Below are 18,729 nucleotides of genomic sequence, written 5' to 3' on the forward strand. Positions count from 1 at the left end.
TCAGGGTAATTATTTAAAAAAAGACACCTATTTTCGACCGGAAAGATCTTCTAAATATACTGATATAACGAGAACATGGCGTGACCCTACTCTATGATATTTTCGAAAAAACTTCATTTCCGCTGAAAATCATGATACGCGTGTTATGTACTGACCGCTACTATTATAAGATAACCATCAGGCGAAGTCTTAGCCTAGGCCTTGGTTTTTATGCTCAGGCACCGGTGCGTTACTTTATTCTTAAGGAACTATAGCGGGTGGTTTTTGCTGATATATGACACTGATATCACATTTCTTGAACAATTGTATTTGTTTAAGGCACGTCTGTTATTTCACCTGACCCCCTTTGAAGCATGGTCAAGCTTGAAAGGTTAAAAACATGTCACTAACCGACATTGACTATGAAAAGCGTTGCCTTACCTTAGTCTTTTTTGTAAGTAAAGTAAGAAAATATGTAAGAAAAATTACGTTACTTAAAGTATCATAATTTTTACGTTGCTTAAAATAACGCAATTTTTACGTTACTTAAAGTAACGCACTTTCTACGTTACTTAAAGTAACGTAATTTCTATGTTACTTTTTTATTGTTTGTTAATTATGTTATTTAAAGTAACGTAATTAAAGCGTTTTGTTACCTCAAAGCCAAACTTTGTTGATTTGATTGATATTCAAAAGCACTTAGAACGTTTTTGTGCTAACATTGACGATATATCCTCCATACGGTGGTAAACACGATTAATTTATTTATTACGTTTATTAGGACGAGTGTGTTAAAGCAACAGATGGAGATCTTACTTTTCCTTTGTGACGATTAGATAACTGGTACTAATAATACAAAGCGAATGTGTTAAATGCGTATTTAATCACGTGAATGGGTGCGAAAATAACAAAAATATCAAGACAATTGGTACCCAAAATTCAAAATTTCCCAGTCACCTTAGATGAAACGTATGCGGAAAGTAAAGCACATAAAAACGAAAAGTTCTTGCCGACTGGCCATCGAGTCCTTTCTCCTCTGCCACCAGGAGGTCGTCTGGTCTGGTTTCCCCGACGGTCATTTCACCTGTTAAAAATTTTCTCAGTGATGATGCTTCTTTCATGGCCTTAGGCCTTATGACATCACGATGCATTCATAAACCTTCTTATACATCGAAGTCTGTTCACTAATAAGCGGTATTCTCATTCTAGATATGGACGCTGACAGTAGCTATGGCGGCAGCGACACAGCTCAAGACTCCAACTCTGCCCATGAGCATAGTTCAAACTTTGACCCTCATTCCCATGATATGACTTCAACAGCCATACACACGGTGCCTATATCCACGGAGGAGCAAGACTCAAACAAGTATTACCACAAGAATGAGGTCACTTTGCCCATTCATTACGATGAAACTGATTTTCAAAATGACAAGAACAAAACTAGGTCTAAGGAGCCTCACTACATGTCTACTGTTAATTTAAACATCAAGCAAAGCTTGGAGAACCACAGCAATTTAGAGGAAATGAGCAAGAACTATAGGAGCACGAATTACTTGAACGCCGATTCTCCTCAAAGTATGAGGAAGGATGTCGGCATTGAGAATCCCGCTTTTGATGAGGATGAGCAGGTTACCAATGGAGCAGGTACGTTGTTTTTATGTTTTTAACGTTGAGAAATTTTGAAGTTAAACTGACCCAGTCGATTTCTGCTCAGTCCTCAATGGAGGCAATTAATATACAGGGTGTCCATTTCTGGCGTTCAACTATAAGGGCCTCGATAACCACGAAAGATATCATTAGGACAAAGTTGTTCAATTTGGAGTTTCATTTTGAAGTTCAACGTTTCGATTTTCGAAGACCATTATCAACTTTCTTTTTTACGAGCGCCAACTTGGATTTTCACATTTTCGAATTCAACTTTATTTGTTCACGAAACGAGCGTTTTTCTTTGCAGTGAAAAGCACATTTGACCATTCAAAGCTCTACAATGGAGAGATGGCCCGTGGTTTATCCACCCCCACCAAAGGTGAAGAACCCATGACCGAAGCGGTCAACTTGGAGCTCATCAACTTAAAGCCGGCTGGTAAAGACGTGGCAGGTCCTTACGAAAATGGGATGAATGGTGTTAGTGGAATACCCATGAAAAAAGAAGACGATCCGGAAATGGCGAATCCCTATGACGAGTATTTTGTTCCTGTTAATGAGCATCGCAAATACATGAGGTAAGTCCATTTCTTGCGTATAACTGGACATACATACGTATTTGTTGCGTTGAATATTGGGCGCAATAGCTAATTTTTCAAGACAATGGCAAAGGTTCTAGTCAAACAACAAAAATGCCAACAACTGCTAATACAGTAAGAATGCACAAATGCGCCATTGTCTCTCAAAGTCTTGAAGATTCATTTTGAATTTCCCAGATTGTTTTGGGAGATAAATGGGTTAAACTATTTAAAATGAAGAATTCCATTATCATAACAGTAGGGAGATGAAATCACGCAAGGATTATTGCGCTAGATAATGGCATGTCTGCATCGCTTCTTGGAAGGTGCAAGATTGCGATTAGTAGGTACAATGTGAGTGTAAGCTGGGTATTGCGAGTTTATCACATATCATGGCATATCATATATCATCATATATCCCATATCACCTATCATACATATCGAAAAACGGGGACATTTCATTTGCTCGCCTACCATGCATTTTCTACAAATTGCTCAGGCTGCCAAGCGATCTAGACTGAAAGTGAAGGTAAGAAATCCATCAAAATACCACCCGCCCCTAAAAGAGCTCTTATGTTCTCATGAACTTTTACTATAATAAATCAATTTTCTGCCGGAGTATAACGTGAAAAGTTCCTCCGATCAACTATTTTTGGGGAAATCGCACATATTTTGGGGTGTCCTAAAACCATCGTGGTGATTGGGCAATTCAATAGCCGAAGAGAAAGCAAATTGAGGGCGAAAGTTAACACTTTACTTTACTAGCCCATTGTGTTTTGATACCATCCTTTCACTGGAAGATTATAGAATAGGCAATAAAGTGCTACATGGGCTTTAATACTGTTAATTTTGTGACTCTATTTGCGTATCGGTACGGAAATGCTGCAAAATTGATCGGCACAAGCTTGCTCAATGTATGTAAATTAGGGAAATTCTGGCACGCAATAAGTGAAATCGATACAGAAACTGAGTAGTTGGATCTCGAAACAGAGAGAAATGGAGTTGGAGCTGTGGTGCCCTTCTGGGTAGGATTTAGAAGATTTTAACTCGTCTTTCCGATTTTTAATTTATAACAATAATGCTTAGTCGATAAAAGCAGTTTAAATATGAGATTTACTTAAAATAGAAAATACCTTCTGGGGTCCTTTTAAAATCTAAAAGCTACGTCTGCATCACTTTTCTCTACAGATTTTATTGACTTGGTTGCAACCTTTATGTCCTCACTGAACCTCACTCCCCTCACTTTCACGTAAGTCACCTTCTGATGGACCTCACAAATTTTGGGTCTCACAAATGCTAGTCAACATTGGAGACAAAATGTGAAAATCCAAAGATCTTGAATAAACCCGAACTGAAGCTTTCATAGATACAGAGTCATAGTAATGCAGTTGGCATTGGTTGATGCATGAAAGGTGTCAACAGTTTTTCACGGGGTTGTGCAAGAATGCAGTTTGAATTGATTGAGGTTCAAAGGGCATCCGCAGTTTTTCACGGGATTTTATAGGACAACAGTTGACATTGGTTTATGCATGAACGGTATCCACAGTTTTTCACGGATTTGCGTTCTGAAGTAGCAAAGACGATTGCTACTGAGTTAGTTGTGAAGAAACAATTCGGCTTTCTTAATAATCTAATTTCAATACTTTCTCGTCTCATTAGTAACAATTACGAAACAATATTTTGATAATGGAGATTATAACTTAGTTTTATCCTGCCTGCTCTCAGGGAGAAACCTAGACTATAACTTTCCTAAAATTTGCTCATTAATCATGTAGCACGCCTAATTGATCAATGACACATCTTACAAACACGCATAATCACCTCGGACACATTACAAATACCGTTTTGGACATATAAATGCACTTTCCCTTTTATCGGCTGAGTAGTTGAAATGCACAACCACTATTGCCGCCTCCTCTACCGTCCACGTTCAATTTCGATTTCAATCGGCGTAACAGAAGACAGAAACACCCAGTTAAGTATTTACTTGAATAATGTATTACAAAACGGTCTGTCTAGGTCTGCGGTTTTCTCCTTCGAATTCGTCTTTTTTTTGACGATGATGGCGTTAGCATTTTGGTTATTGCGGGGGCAAGTGGCAATGACGAAGTAATTGTTGGCTTCAGGAACATGACAACAATTTTTTGAACAGCTAAATTAAGTGGTTAAGCTGGTTCGCATCTGGCAAATTGCGGATGTAGGTTTAAGTGTATTTGTTTCAGTAGGACGTACATGACGTGAGAAGCTTCCGGAGGAAAAACTTAGATTAGAACGTCTTGAGAAGTCTTTGAATTCTTAGTTATTTTTAAGAGTTCTGCTATCTTCAATGAAGAACGATGATCATCACTCGACTATCGAGCTTGAAGACGCTGGCCCCATGAGCGAGTTTTATGTGGATTCATGTCGAGCTAATTTAAAAACTCTCCCACTTAAGTTTACACACAAGTCGACATATATTCACAATCTTTTCCTGAGTTTCCATTACAAAATCTATCAAACTTATTGACCCTGCAGGCTTTAGAACTTTCAGGATAAAGACTGCGATCTTACATACTACAGTTATTATGAAACATCCTGCTCAACAATGAGAACACCGCGTCCAGTCCCTCCTTCAGTATTGCCGGGATTGTGCCACCAGGGCCCTTATGCGACTTGATATCTCGTACGGACTGAAATGAACCACTGCCTATTTAATAGGTTCGTTGATCACTACTTTCCGAGCTAGCATATAGGGTCAGCCTTGATAACGATTTTGGTGACTCATTTATTTTTCCGATGAAAAATAAGAAATACTTATTGGGGTCGCATTCCTCCGTTGTGCGCAGATGTTGAATAAAATTCCACGACCTCGTATCTTTTACGGTTACCGAATTCCTCATGATTGCGCTCCAAAAACGAACGCCCTAAAAAGTCCTTTTTTGTAACTAGAAATTTCGCGCCATTAAGCCCTCTGAAAGGCACCCTGAGTAAAATCACAACTGAAAATCTATCGTTATCTGCCGGCATATTACGCGGCTCTCACATTTTACTGCAACATGTTTCGGGCAAAATTGTAATTGTTACGAAACACTTCAAAAACCGTAGCGTTTATGGGTTTTCGAACCGTGTCTAAACCGTAGAGCTATCTAGGCTATTGACCAGAATAATGATATAATTCCGCTTCTGGTCACCAAGGCCGTTCAAATCAGGCGTAGAATTAGCGAATGGTTCATTACAATGAAACATGTTTTAGAGACAAAAGACTGGGTGTAGAACATAAGAATAACAGAGTTTTCTATTTAGTAAATTAGCGTTTCTTTTCGTTGATTAGTCTAGTGCAGAAGGATACCTGGCAAAGCAATAAAGATTTATTTTTCGTATATTACAAGGAATCTATTCGCCCGCATTAACTCATTCGTGGAAAGAACGAGGAGATCTGGAACTTCATCATAGAGGCAGCCCCATACTATGAATAAGACCAACCTAAATGAGCGATAAAAGACCTATTAGTGATCACTGCACTTACGAATTTAGGGCTCATTACATGCTCATTTTATATTTAGGGAGAACGAGTCCTGAGGTACCTTTGAGGATTTTCCTGGAATTTTTCCGCCCCAACTCAAGATTTTGGGTTTTCCTAGAGATTTTTTGCGTAACCGTCGTTTGACTCTTGCCATAATCTTATGAGTTTTACAAGAATCTTTCTTTTCTAATCATTTCTCATTCACGAATTGCCCTCGCTTTGGCACTGAATTTTGAGTAATTTTGAAAAGTAACTGCCAAAAAGTAACAGGGACATTGCCGCGCCTCTTACACCAGAAACTTGCGATGTTCTCCAACGAATCATTTTCAAGTTAATTTTTTTGTGTCATAATCAACTTAACACGTTTTTTACATTTACGATATTTATGATGTCGCAGATGTAAAAATTTGGGGTCGCAAATGTTCCAGTTGGAAAATGTGGTAATTTACGTGCAGTTAAGCACCTGTTGCACAGAAAAATTGAATGAGCAAATGCTGCAAAAAAATGGAAAAACAGACGCGTCGTAAAATGCATTTACAAGGCCGGCAGTAGCAAATTGCGCCGTAAAAGTAAAATTTGCAATATATCAGACACTCTAATACCCGATAATCTGAATTAATAGTTAACTCTGACGCCTTGATTAACAGGAATAAATGCCGTCGTGACTTCTGCAATAAATCTGCACCTTAACTACAAAGTCCGGCGAAAAATTTATTGGTGACCACAGAAACGGGTTTTTCGATGAATATAATGCTTGAAACCAAACAGGTATTGCCATCAGATCAAAATGATTTCTTCATATCGCATAGCGCTACAGCCACCAACCTGTAGCTCAACACCGTAACCAATCCGTTAAGAAAAAATGGCGATGTAACAAAATATAATAACCCGTTGTATGTTTTAATTCGATTAAGATTTTCGGCTCAGATAAGCGCTGCTAATAAGTCTCCATAATCAGAGCACTGGAACATGCTGCAGCCCGCACAGAGGTACTCGTACCTGTACTTAAAAAAAGTTAAAACACTCCTCCTCGTCAAGGGATAAAATCTCTATAACAATCGCTTTGAACTGCAGAGAAATTTGCTCTTAAAGTTAAATAAACAACTCAAATCACTGACCTTGATACTACTAATTGCTCTCTCTACTGCAAAGTACTAACAACATTTTCCTCCCTCTAGTAACACCTGCAAAGGCCGTAACAGTGTAACATTTGCCGAATCTATAGCGGCCGGTGAGGAAATTGATCTGTCCACTGCCGAAGACCCTATAGAGTACCCTCGATGGATGAACCAACCTTCACGGTACCGTCATGCTTTCATATACCACACACGCAAACCTAAGGCATAATATAATATACCAAATGGGCTATTGGTCTAAAAATTGAGCATTTAGTCGTGGGACTGGCTTTCAAGATATGTATATAAAATTCACTTACCATGGTCAGTTTCTTGGTGCACAAAAAATTGTACATAATGATACTTTGTCATTAAGATAGCATCTTGAAAACCATTTAATGTGATGAAATAGGATGAGCACCAGCCTTGAGATTCATCCTATTTATATCAAAGTTCATGGGTAAATTCGGTGTGTGGCGATTATGACTGGTTGATGGTGCTGGGTTTTGGTATTGGCCTCCATTTCTGGTATTTATCAGGATATGTGCTTCTCGATGGGCGGCTTGCTAAATATGGTGTTCTACATTAAAAGTGCAGTTTAATATTAATTTATTTTGATTTAATAATCGTTTAACGTGCTTTAAAGCGTGTCTGAGATTTATAGAAGAGTTTAATTAACTCTTTGAGTTCCTTTTGGAAAAGCTAATGATGCGTCCAAAATTCGGAAAATTGAGGTGTTAACGGTATTCACTGTTACAATTCCGGTAAATCTGACTCAGATATGAGAAAGAAATTGTTCAATGAAAACGGGTACCGTGCCGTATTATGAAATCATCAAAACATGCGACTTAACACAATGATTTTCCGAGAATGCTTTTCAGAAACATAAAATACTAAACGTCATTTCCGAACAGTTTCTTCTCGCATTTCCGCTCATTTCAGAAAATTCTATAATCAATGATAACTATAAAAATACCCCTGATCATATGAGCAACGAACAAGCACAATATTTAAAAAAAAACTTTTTTAGCTTCTTTCTATAAATATTTCACAAACCAGGGGCGTCCGCGTGGTACCGCATGGTACCCAAATTTAAAGCAGCAGATGGCATTTGAGTAGGTGCAGAAACTATGAATATATAGTTGATACCGTGAAATTTGAACTTTGGCTTCTCAGAACGACGCAAAAGAATAAAAGCGCCATAAATTAACTACAGATAGCGAATTAATTTGTTCCCGATTTCAATTAACGATCGGTCGAACTCCATTAATTGACTTTGGTTATTTTTTTAGTTTACAAAATTGCATAAAATGAGTGAGCGCAGTTGTAATCTGGACATGAATTGTTGAATGATCTAGTTTATAATAATTATCTTGTTATTCCTTGATAATGGTCAATCGATATGATTAGAAATATCAACTTAATGCAAATCCAATAACCACCGCAAAAAAGCTGTTTCCGGTAAAGAAATCTGTAACAAAGACTTACTACGTATTTTTAATAAACTTTTTCTATAACTTTGCTAGTCTCTAAAAAATATACTTATATCGCCTTATTATCGTAATTCTCCAGTTACTTATCAGGGAACTTTCGAATATTCTATGACACCAACTTATTAAATTCAAAGCCAAAACTAAACTAAATAAACCGTTATGCCCAAAGCAAAGAACTAAGCTCCCTCATAATCTTATTTGCACATTTAAAGCTATTTGGCACCTACGTATTAAACTCAAGCCGTATTTAAATTAATTAAACTAACAAACAAACTCTTTTTTACAGAGGTGAAAAATTGTACGTCACTATGGACAAACGCAACAAGAAAAGCAGGAATAAATGCCTCTGCTGGACAGTTTGCTTATGCATAGTAGCAGCGGCACTAATAATAGGAATATTAGCAGCTGGTAAGTTTAGCACCAATTAATATTCATTATATCTCTAAAATGCCGCGTACACTATTAAAATCGAATTTTAATGGCGGTTCTAGGAGAACCAGTAAAACTTAATCGTCAACTAAATTTTAAAATGAGCAATCATTAAAAAAAAAACTCGCAGCAGGCGATGAACGGTAAACGTAGCGCGTTGATTGAGACATTTGCCATTTACTATCAAACATCTGACTGACGACATACAACAAATCGCTTTATCCAAGACATGCCTCTGACATTTCTAATTGATCTGTCTAATTTTAATTTAATTTAATTTAATTAATAAATTAAGTAATTTTAATATAATTTCGAACGTATGTGACACAGTCATCTCAGTCTTACGCTTCTTAATCCTCTCAGATCTCAGGACTAGCTCCATATCTGCGCTCTGTCATCGCGCCGTATTTAAAATTTTTCATAGTTATTCGCAAGAAGTTCAACCCCTAATTTTGTTTTTAATGATAATGATTTTTTTGACTGATCGCCCTTTACTTCCTCATCATAAAGTCGCAAACACGATATTGTCACACGTAGACCGACATTATTTTTAATAAACCCATTTATGTACACCTATAGTACACTTCATTAAAGTAACGGCAAGGTCAATTGACCATTTTTTTCAACCGTGAAACTTGAGAAGGCAAAAATTAGTCATCGCGTTACGGATAACGTATTAAGCTTAAATACGAATTAATTATGTCCATTACAACAGCAAGATTTTGCAATTATGTTATGGCATTCTAAGGTCAAAAAACATTAATAAATCGTTACTAAAACTATTAATTGATTAGCTCGAAATGGTGAGCATTAAAAGAGCGAAATTGCACTAAAGCAATAAGAGAAGGAAAGTGAAGGTGTCTAGACTAAAGAGTGCTTGCTCGTGGCTGCCACTCACATTCTTCAGGCATTTCCTGCTTCAATTCAATGGACACTCGCAAGTTATTCGAGATTAAAACATCTGTTCAGCTGCAAGTTTTAAAGTTGCACAACCGACCCATTTTTCCAACGGCCTATCCTAAGATATTATCGCACACTTAACTAGCTGGTTATCCTTGAGAGGATAAAAAGCAAGTTAACGGTTAATCGAAGGTGTCGATTAATTGTATAATTCTCTGTGGCATTCCAATGGCTGCAGAAGTTGGTTTTTGTGGGTTTATGCGAAGGAATATGACATGCGGTTTGAAGAGTAATCGCCAAAACCAGTGTGTGAGAGGTTTAGAAGGAATAGACGACTCTGTGATACTTTATACGTTTGCACGTCTGCGAGATTATTTTTGGTTAGTTCAGGTTAGCCGATGGTGCACTCCCACCAAGGGAGAAAGGAAGAGGGAATGATTTGCCTTTACAGCTGGATAGGAAACTACAGAGGTGCGTCTAGGAACTATGGAGCATGGAAGCGAGGTGCAAAATGAAACATGTCTCGTTCACATAAAAATAAAGAGAAAACAGAGTAAAAGTAATTTTTTTACGACCAAAGTTCTGTTTCATATGAAACAAAAACAAGCGTCGTTTGAACAACTGGAACGCATGTCAAAGACTAGTGGGCTTACAAGTAGTACTTCCCTCTCTTGTGGGGCAAAACCTATTGTGTATTGACGATACATAGGGAGGAAAATACTTTTGCTCTCTAAAAAGTAAAAAGTTCTCTCCTATCTAGTAGGCAAAAGTAAGCGCTCTTTTCTTCCCTCAAGTAAAGGAGGAAAGACCGATTCGCTGTAAAAACCGTAGAAAGAAAACTTTTTCGATTATAGGTGTCCTTGTTTTTAGAAAACTACTCTATTATCTCTATATATTCTCTACATTCCATTTGAGAGATCTTACTGGAATTTATTTTATCGAGATCTCATTAGACTCTCTAACCTGAACAAGGTAGGCAAATCAAAAATGTATTTCTATATCACTTCCTATTGTCTTCAGTTGGAATCATTGGAAATCAGGGACCTATGGCACCAAAGGAAATCACAGCCAGACACTTTAACGGAAACGATGCTCAAGTGAAGAGTGCAGGAGTATTCGGGTCTTCTGACAACATACCAGCGTCACCAGGGCCACCAATACCCACAGCACCAAGTCTACTACCATCCACAGATACTTCTATGATTGAGGGTAATAATCACAATTTTTGTATAATCATCAACTCACTACTAATTTGTTATTTATTAGTTCCTCGAGCATTAGAGTCTGAAATTGTGATTGACAACATGGAGTTTTCGGATGAATTGTCAAAAAAAAACAGCACGGAATATCAAAACCTGGCCCGATCCCTAGAAGAAGAACTTAAGAAGACCTTGTTCGCCAATGACATCCTGAAATATGGTTCTGCCGACATAGAAGTCAAAGTTGTAGAATTCACGTAAGTAATTCGTATATTATTACTTTGCGTTCTGTTAGGAAAAACTCTTCTCCTTATAGACCCGGAAGTGTGATAGTAAAATACCGAGTGGCTTGGAAGTTCAAAGAAGGGATCCACAACGCTAAGGACCCACTAAACGCAGAAATGCTCAATAGAAAAATAGGCAACTTACTGGAACGTCAGAACGGGCTTATGAGCAATTACCATCTGGCCAATAAGCAACTAGAAACCAAAAAGATCATTGATCTTTGTCAAATCCAGAACAATGGATGTGAACATTTATGCGAATTCGATTACACTGATCAACTCGACTTTAAATGCTCATGCCCTCACGGCAAAGTCCTTGCGGCCAATGGCAAGAGTTGCGAGGAACAACATCCGATATTTGCAGAACCTCAACCTGCAGTAGAGCCAAATCCTGAACCTGAACCTGCAGCTGAACCTGAACCTGCAGCTGAACCTGAACCTTCATCAAGCCCAGAACCTTCGCCAAGCCCAGAATCTTCGCCAAGCCCAGAACCTTCTCCAAGTTCCGAACCTTCGCCAAGTCCTGAACCTACTGCCGAGCCAGAACCATCCGCCAAATCGGAACCCGAATCCGCCCCTTCAAGTCCCGAACCATCAGCTGAGCCTGAACCTGCTACCAGTTCCGAGGCTACTGTAGACGCTGAACCTTCTGCCATTAACGACTTACTCATACATATACATGAACCTATTACTACAACAGAACCAGCGCCGACGGAACCTCAACCTTCAGCAGAACCTCAACCACTAAATGAAGATTCAATCAAGCCACGTGAGGAACACCAAGAGCTTTCCGGAGTTGCTGAAGACATGCAATCAAGCTCTGAGAAAGAAGCTGTTATTGACCATGCAGCGATGACCGAGAAACACCCGTCATTGTTTATTCCAGTAGAAATACAGCACGAATATGAGTTAACTACAACAGGTTTTTCAACTTCTACTGAAGAATATACCAACAATGCAGCTCCAGAATTCCGATACTTCGATCATGGTATTGAAGCAGAGGATTCCACTGATAACAATTTCGTCCCAGACTTCCACACTCAATCTGAAGAGCATGAGAACCATGAAGACGATAAGCATCATGATCAAGAAGAGCTTGATAGCCATGATGACGAGTACCACTTTGTCAGTGAGGAAGCCACTTACTTACAACCAAGCACAGAAAAGGTATTGGAAAATAAATCTGAGAAATTAGTGGAGCTGACAACTACGCATTTAGTACAGAGCAATGAGGAAAGTGCCACTGAGCAAGATCAGTCGGTAGATGGACTGATTAGCAACATTATAAATTCGGCTGAAGACTCGCAAAGAAACACATCAACAGAGACTTTTACATCTAGCACTGAAGGTAATCCTCAGAACTTTGATCATATTATCCCTGTAATCATTGGAGCTCCAAACACCAGTGCTACAGAACTAATGACCACCGAAAAGAACATTGATCAATTTGTTCCATCCTTTGCCCTGAATATCACTACTGCAGAACCAGTGATTGCCAAGGAAAACCCCGATCTCTTTGTTCCTGTATTCAACGGAGGACTAAACACGAGTACTGCTGAACCAATGACCACTGAAAAGAGCGTAGATCAATTTCTTCCAGTATCAGCCTCGAACAACAATACTGCAGAATCAGCAAGTGCTGAAAAGAACGCTGATGTATTTATTCCTCTACTTAATGAAGTGCTAAATACGAGTACTACTGAACGAATAACCACCGAAAAGAGCATAGATCATCTTGTTTCGGTATCAACCACGAACAACAGTACTGAAGAACCAATGACTACTGATAATAACACTGACCTTTTCGTTCCAAATACAAGCACTACAGAACCGATGAGTACCGAGAAGGTTCATAAAGAAGAAGAAGTAATAGCAACTACAATGAATGCATCATCCTCTGAAGGAGATAAGAATAAAGTGACGATAGTCAAAGTAATCACTCCTGAAACTGATGTGATCACGCCTGCAGCTCCATCTTTATCTGAAGCCACAACAATCAGCGAAGAGGAAAATGAAGTTACTACGATATACCAACCAATAAACATTACTATTAGTAGCTCCACAACTTCCGTTACAAGTTCTGTAAATCCCTTAAATGAAGTCTTTGCAGACGTAAATCAAGCTAACCAAACTCACCAATCCTACCAGAACGAACATACTGCAGGAGAGCACTACATGTCCCCATTTTTGCCTGACATAGAAAATGATACTCTAGTAAAAATATTGAACTCTGATGAGCATTCCGTTGAACATCCTTTTGTAGTAAACGAGACTGATCTTCATGAGCAAAATGATACCAAGCTACCAAGCTTAGACCACGATCAACTTAATCACAAAAATCCGTTTGACCCAAATCCTACCGATGCCACCTCTTTGGGTGTGGTTCCTTTGAAAAATGAAGATAATGAAGTAGGAGTGGATGTGATTGCAGAAACTACTAAAGCTCCAATGATGGTCCAAGAAGGGGTTGAGGGAAATTCTAGGAGTAGCCAGGGTGCAGAATCCATGAAAAATGATGCAGCAATTCTTCCTGAAACCATTGGAAATGTACGTGCTTCTAATGAAACTGTTCTAGAACCGGTAAAAGAAAACCTTCAAGAAAACTTCACGCTCCCTCCAGAGATATACAACAACGTCCACATCAACAGCTACTTCGAAAAAGAACTTAAAGAAAAACTTTTTGAGGATATTATTGAGAAAACTGAAGCCCCAGTCACCACCATTCTACCCTCCATCACCCCATCAACTACGGAAGCCACGATTAATGAAACGACTCATGACGGAGAAAACAGGACACAAAGCACCAACACCACGAACTCTGCAGAACTCAACTCTGTTGATACCAATTCAAGCACAGAAGATTTAGTGGCAATGGAAACCACCACTGATAATCTCAAAACCGACGATGTAACTACTCTAAGTAACGTTGAAGCAGCTGCTACAACAATTATCGCTGATCACGTAGAAATTGTTAGCGAGGCAGTTGAGGTTTCAGGCAAGGAAAACTCCATGGTGCCTGAACCTACTGACAAACCAATCGAAGACCAAAAAGAAGCAATGTCAGCTGTAGTGACTAATATCACTAAGATTATAGAACCTGAACAATACCAAGTAAAGGAGATTTCTACTGCTGACATAACTACAACAGAAAAACTATTTGTTACTGCTAAGTCCACTGATGCCCCACCAATAGAAACAATGATGCAGTCGGAAGAAGACCTATCCGTTGCCCCCTTGGACAGCTTAAACAGCATTTCGGCGGAAGAACAAAGTGTAATGGATAAATTCAGACCCACTGAAACGATCCCAGTGCCGGAACGCACTGATAGGAACGATATCAGTCAGGAATCGAACCATTATGAAAAGATCGATGGAAAGGACTTGTTCGATCATACCTTGAAACCTGAAGATGCGACATTAACACCTGCATCTGTTACTACACAAGAAACCAAGGAAATGTCGCCTCCTGCTGCTACCACTGTTAAGTCCATTGTCGGTGGATTGAATGCCCATGGCTTCGCAAGCAGGTTAGTTTTTCCAAAATTCCTGCTGCAATTTCTTTCTAACAATCCTCAAATTAGATGTGCCACCGGGCAGTTCCAATGCATCAACGGAACCTCTACGAAAGATGGAAGCTACTGCATTCCCGCTCATGATAGATGCGACTCTGTCCTGGACTGCACTGATGGATCTGACGAAGCTGGATGTGTTGAAGAGGGATGTCCTAATAACTTCAAGGTAGCACCTTCTAATTTTCTCACTATAACGTACTATTAAATACTCTTATAGTGTCTAAGCGGCCAGTGCTTAAAACGCCATTTAGTATGTGATGGAATAGTGAACTGCAACGATGGCAGCGACGAGTCTAGCTGTGGTTAGTATGAATCTTCAACACCATCCCTGACAATGAAATAATGCTGCTTTCTTAGAGCTCTGGTCCTGCAGCTTCGATGAATTCGCCTGCAAAGAAGGGAAACGGTGCTTGCCCTTGTCATGGAAATGTGATGGGAGGGCTCAATGTCCTGACGGCTCGGATGAGCAAAAGTGCCACATGACTCAGTGCCAGAATAATTCATTCCATTGCTCAGACCAAGATTCGTGCATTCCTGAGAGTTGGAGGTGTGATGGAAAAACAGACTGTGCCAATGGAGATGATGAGAAATTATGCGGTATGATATGACTCTTTTAGAACGTACCGGTCAAATTTAGCTTGGCAATCATAAATCTTTTCCAGAATGTACTAAAGATCACTTTAGATGCCAAACGGGCGGAGGGTGCATAGATAAAAACCTGAGGTGCGATGGTATTCCTCAATGTGCCGATCGGTCGGACGAGTGGCAGTGCCTTGTCCTGAGCAATTTCACTGATACGGATTATATTCTTCAGGTAAACATATTGACATATCACTAAATGGTTCAAACTTACGGTCTTTTTTGTAGATCCAACAGGAGAATAATACCTTCTCTCCGATATGCATGGATGAAGACCACTGGAATAACACTTTCGCTGATCAAGCCTGCCAGTTGTTAGGATTTTCGGGTGCCCTTCAACTGAAAGCTGTACCAAAACCTAAAGACATGGAAACTGGTGGCTACTATGAGTTGGAAGTGAGAGGAATTGCTGTACCTCTGATATCGCAATTGACTAGAAATGACAATGGAACTTGCAGCAAGTTTGTTTCGCTTCAGTGTCAGGACTTCAGTAAGTTCTTGAGTAGGGCCCTATAGTTTCATTAAGTCTGGTTGTGGTACAGGGTGTGGTAGCAGCAACGACGAACGTATCCCACAAGCAAGAATAATAGGAGGCAACAAGGCAGCGGCCACCCAGTGGCCCAGTTTAACGTTACTTTACGACAAGAAGAGGAACATACAGTGCACCTCCACATTAATAGGCCCCATGTGGGCTATTGCCAGTTACTCTTGTGTGGTGGCCAGCGATAACACTATTCCAGATAATCGGGAGTGGGTGTTGTATGCCGGAAGCACCAACTTCTTCAATTCTCTTGATAATTCGAGTACTCAAGTTGGGATGGTGAAAGAGATCATCCCTCATCCACAGGTATTACGGAATATCCTCGTTTAAAAATGGTGGTTCTTAAATGCTGTTCCAGGCCAAGTATTCGCACTACGAGTTCATAAATGACGTTGTTCTGGTTAAACTTGTGAAGCCCTTCATCTTGGGTAGGAATGTCAGCACTGTATGTTTACCAAACGGCGACATTGAACCCAGGCAGCTTTGCGTCCTTTCTGGCTGGGGAATTAATAAACCTGGAGGTAATATGAAGTTTCAGCAACGGTAGTTACTCAAGGGCCAAATTACTAATATGGTGTTAACTTTAATTGTAAGTTTCTATAGAAACGCTAAAATATAGCGTTAGTATTGGTCAGATTCATTGTTTCCATGACAACTGACTTAGCGTTAAATGCCAGCTGTACCAACGTTTCTAGGGAAATCAGATCGTAAATTTAAGTTAATACACTAATAATTTAGTCCTTAATCATTCTGTGGTGACTGTGATTCAATTGAAATTTGCAGATGCATCTAAGGAGCAGTACCTTCACTATCTACCAGTTCCTGTGATAGAAAACACTGAATGTAACTCTACCAAGCATTACAACGGTCTGATGAATTCAGACAAGATATGTGCTGGTTACACGGATTCAGAGAAATCGCCATGCTATGTAAGTGAAATTTTACTTTAAAAAAAATGAATGTGAGTTATATTTAAAAAAATCCTGAATTGAATTTTATATCGCGCACAAGCACAAAACACCATACAAAATTCCACCACTGCATTTGCAACAATTTCGCTCTGTCCTACATCAGTTCTAATACGTTTATCATCAATTTCTAGAATGATGAAGGCGCCCCACTAATGTGCTTCTCCGAAGCAGAGAACAGGTGGGAGCTGCATGGCGTTCTGAGCCACCATGAGAACTGCGGCATTAGCAAGCACCCAGCGATCTATTCTTCGGTGAATAAGCTCAGAAGTTGGATCAGGAACACTGTAGGACAGGCGTTAATGGAGAGCACGTGATAGATTTAAATCTACAGAGCTGTGATGTATTTTTTTGTATAGACTGTATATACATTAATAATATTTGCGGTGGGTTTCGATAAACAATATATAAATGGAACTGATAAAGGTATAGTGAGCCTAAAATTGATTGAGCAAGCACGGGAATAAGGCTTGTTACTTAAATATGTGGATTAACCCCGTTGCCGTTCTGGCAGTATTTTAAACGAAATTACCAAATAATTCTTTCAATTATTTTTAGGTAAACTATATAATGAATGTTGCTCAAATCCACCCAACTTTACTTTCCTCCGACTATTTTTCTGGACATATCTCCATTGGGTCCAACAATGTCTCGTTAGCTTTAAAGAACTTTTTAAGTTATGCGCTCAATGAGTAATAATAATATAGTAGACTTAAGCTTCTATAATAAAATTACCTAAATAGCCTTTTAGACCTTATAAGGCAGTATCTTCCCGAGATGTTACCCCTATTGTAATACTTTTAATTGAGGCATTATAGGAATATTATAATAAACATCGACGAAGCTAATATGGTTAAAAACGAGGGAATTCGAATAACAGAAACCCACCTGGACAAATTGAATTAATAATTTAATAAGGACACTCGTATTTCCATTTCATGCCCAAACGGGCAGATATTTTAAATCTTCCACTTAGATGGTCTTCAATATTGCATACTAAGACCATAATTAAGTTATTTAAAGACGATCCTGAGGGAGTTCCCTTATAAACATCGCTACTAACAAGTTCCTAGAGTTAATAAGGTACTGGTTAATAATAAAAAATAACATTGTTGTCGTCAATGACTAACACCTTTTCGTAATTTTCTTTAAATTTTGTTCCCTTTTCAGATCCAGTTTTTTTCAAACATCCTGTAAATAATGTACATTAATAAGTCATTTCATAAAAATTGAGATGTGACTATTCTCAGCAATGTTTCTAGAATTCTATTCTATGAAAAAACTAAAATTAAGGAAAACGTCCCAACATGTTGCTAGTCAAGCATCTTGTGCCAATGTGCTAATAATGGGATATATGAACCATATTACTATTATCAGTGTGTATTAAGCATTGTATGTATAAAGCTATTATTGCAGCTATACTTCAACTCCATTTTTATATTACATACTGTATTTTAAATACTTATTGCTTATATGTTATAATTTAGTTTTTCAAATATACTAAGGTAGTAAAACATAAGAGGAGTTTTATTTATTAGACCTCAGTATGTAAGACGCCGGGGAATAACTGCCGGGTTCAGGCTACTGGTTGTCTGACCAAAAAAATGATAATTTTCTTGATCAGACACCCAACAGCCTGAACTTCTGAATACTGTGGGATTGTCATTGAGCATAAATAACCACACAAGCGGATAAATGAAGAAATGAAGAAAAAATTAGATTCCATTTTAAATATAAGTCAATGCAAGAAGTAGATAAAATAACTTACCCATTTCTGCTTCTACAGCGCAATGGATCGTTGTTGGAACCGCCATATCGATCGGCTCCTTTTCGCAAATTTTCTACTTTTTTCTTATACCTAGATAAAAATATGGGGAACCATGTAT

At 38.7% G+C, this 18,729-nt stretch overlaps 1 protein-coding gene across 1 annotated transcript; it reads left to right on the forward strand.

Annotated features, from left to right (window-relative positions):
- The first annotated feature begins 1,188 nt into the window (after positions 1–1,188).
- On the forward strand, positions 1,189–18,362 carry LOC136415988 (uncharacterized). Its single transcript, XM_066400942.1, has 15 exons — positions 1,189–1,623; positions 1,934–2,201; positions 8,598–8,719; positions 10,661–10,849; positions 10,907–11,096; positions 11,156–14,650; positions 14,705–14,861; positions 14,913–14,997; positions 15,053–15,292; positions 15,358–15,509; positions 15,563–15,824; positions 15,877–16,181; positions 16,234–16,396; positions 16,659–16,804; positions 16,978–18,362. Exons 1-15 carry the CDS (start codon positions 1,191–1,193, stop codon positions 17,158–17,160), a joined length of 6,390 nt encoding a protein of 2,129 aa, XP_066257039.1. The 5' UTR covers positions 1,189–1,190; the 3' UTR covers positions 17,161–18,362.
- The last annotated feature ends 367 nt before the right edge of the window (positions 18,363–18,729 follow it).

This window comes from Euwallacea similis, chromosome 2 (assembly GCF_039881205.1).
Source record: "Euwallacea similis isolate ESF13 chromosome 2, ESF131.1, whole genome shotgun sequence".
NCBI lineage: Eukaryota > Metazoa > Arthropoda > Insecta > Coleoptera > Curculionidae > Euwallacea > Euwallacea similis.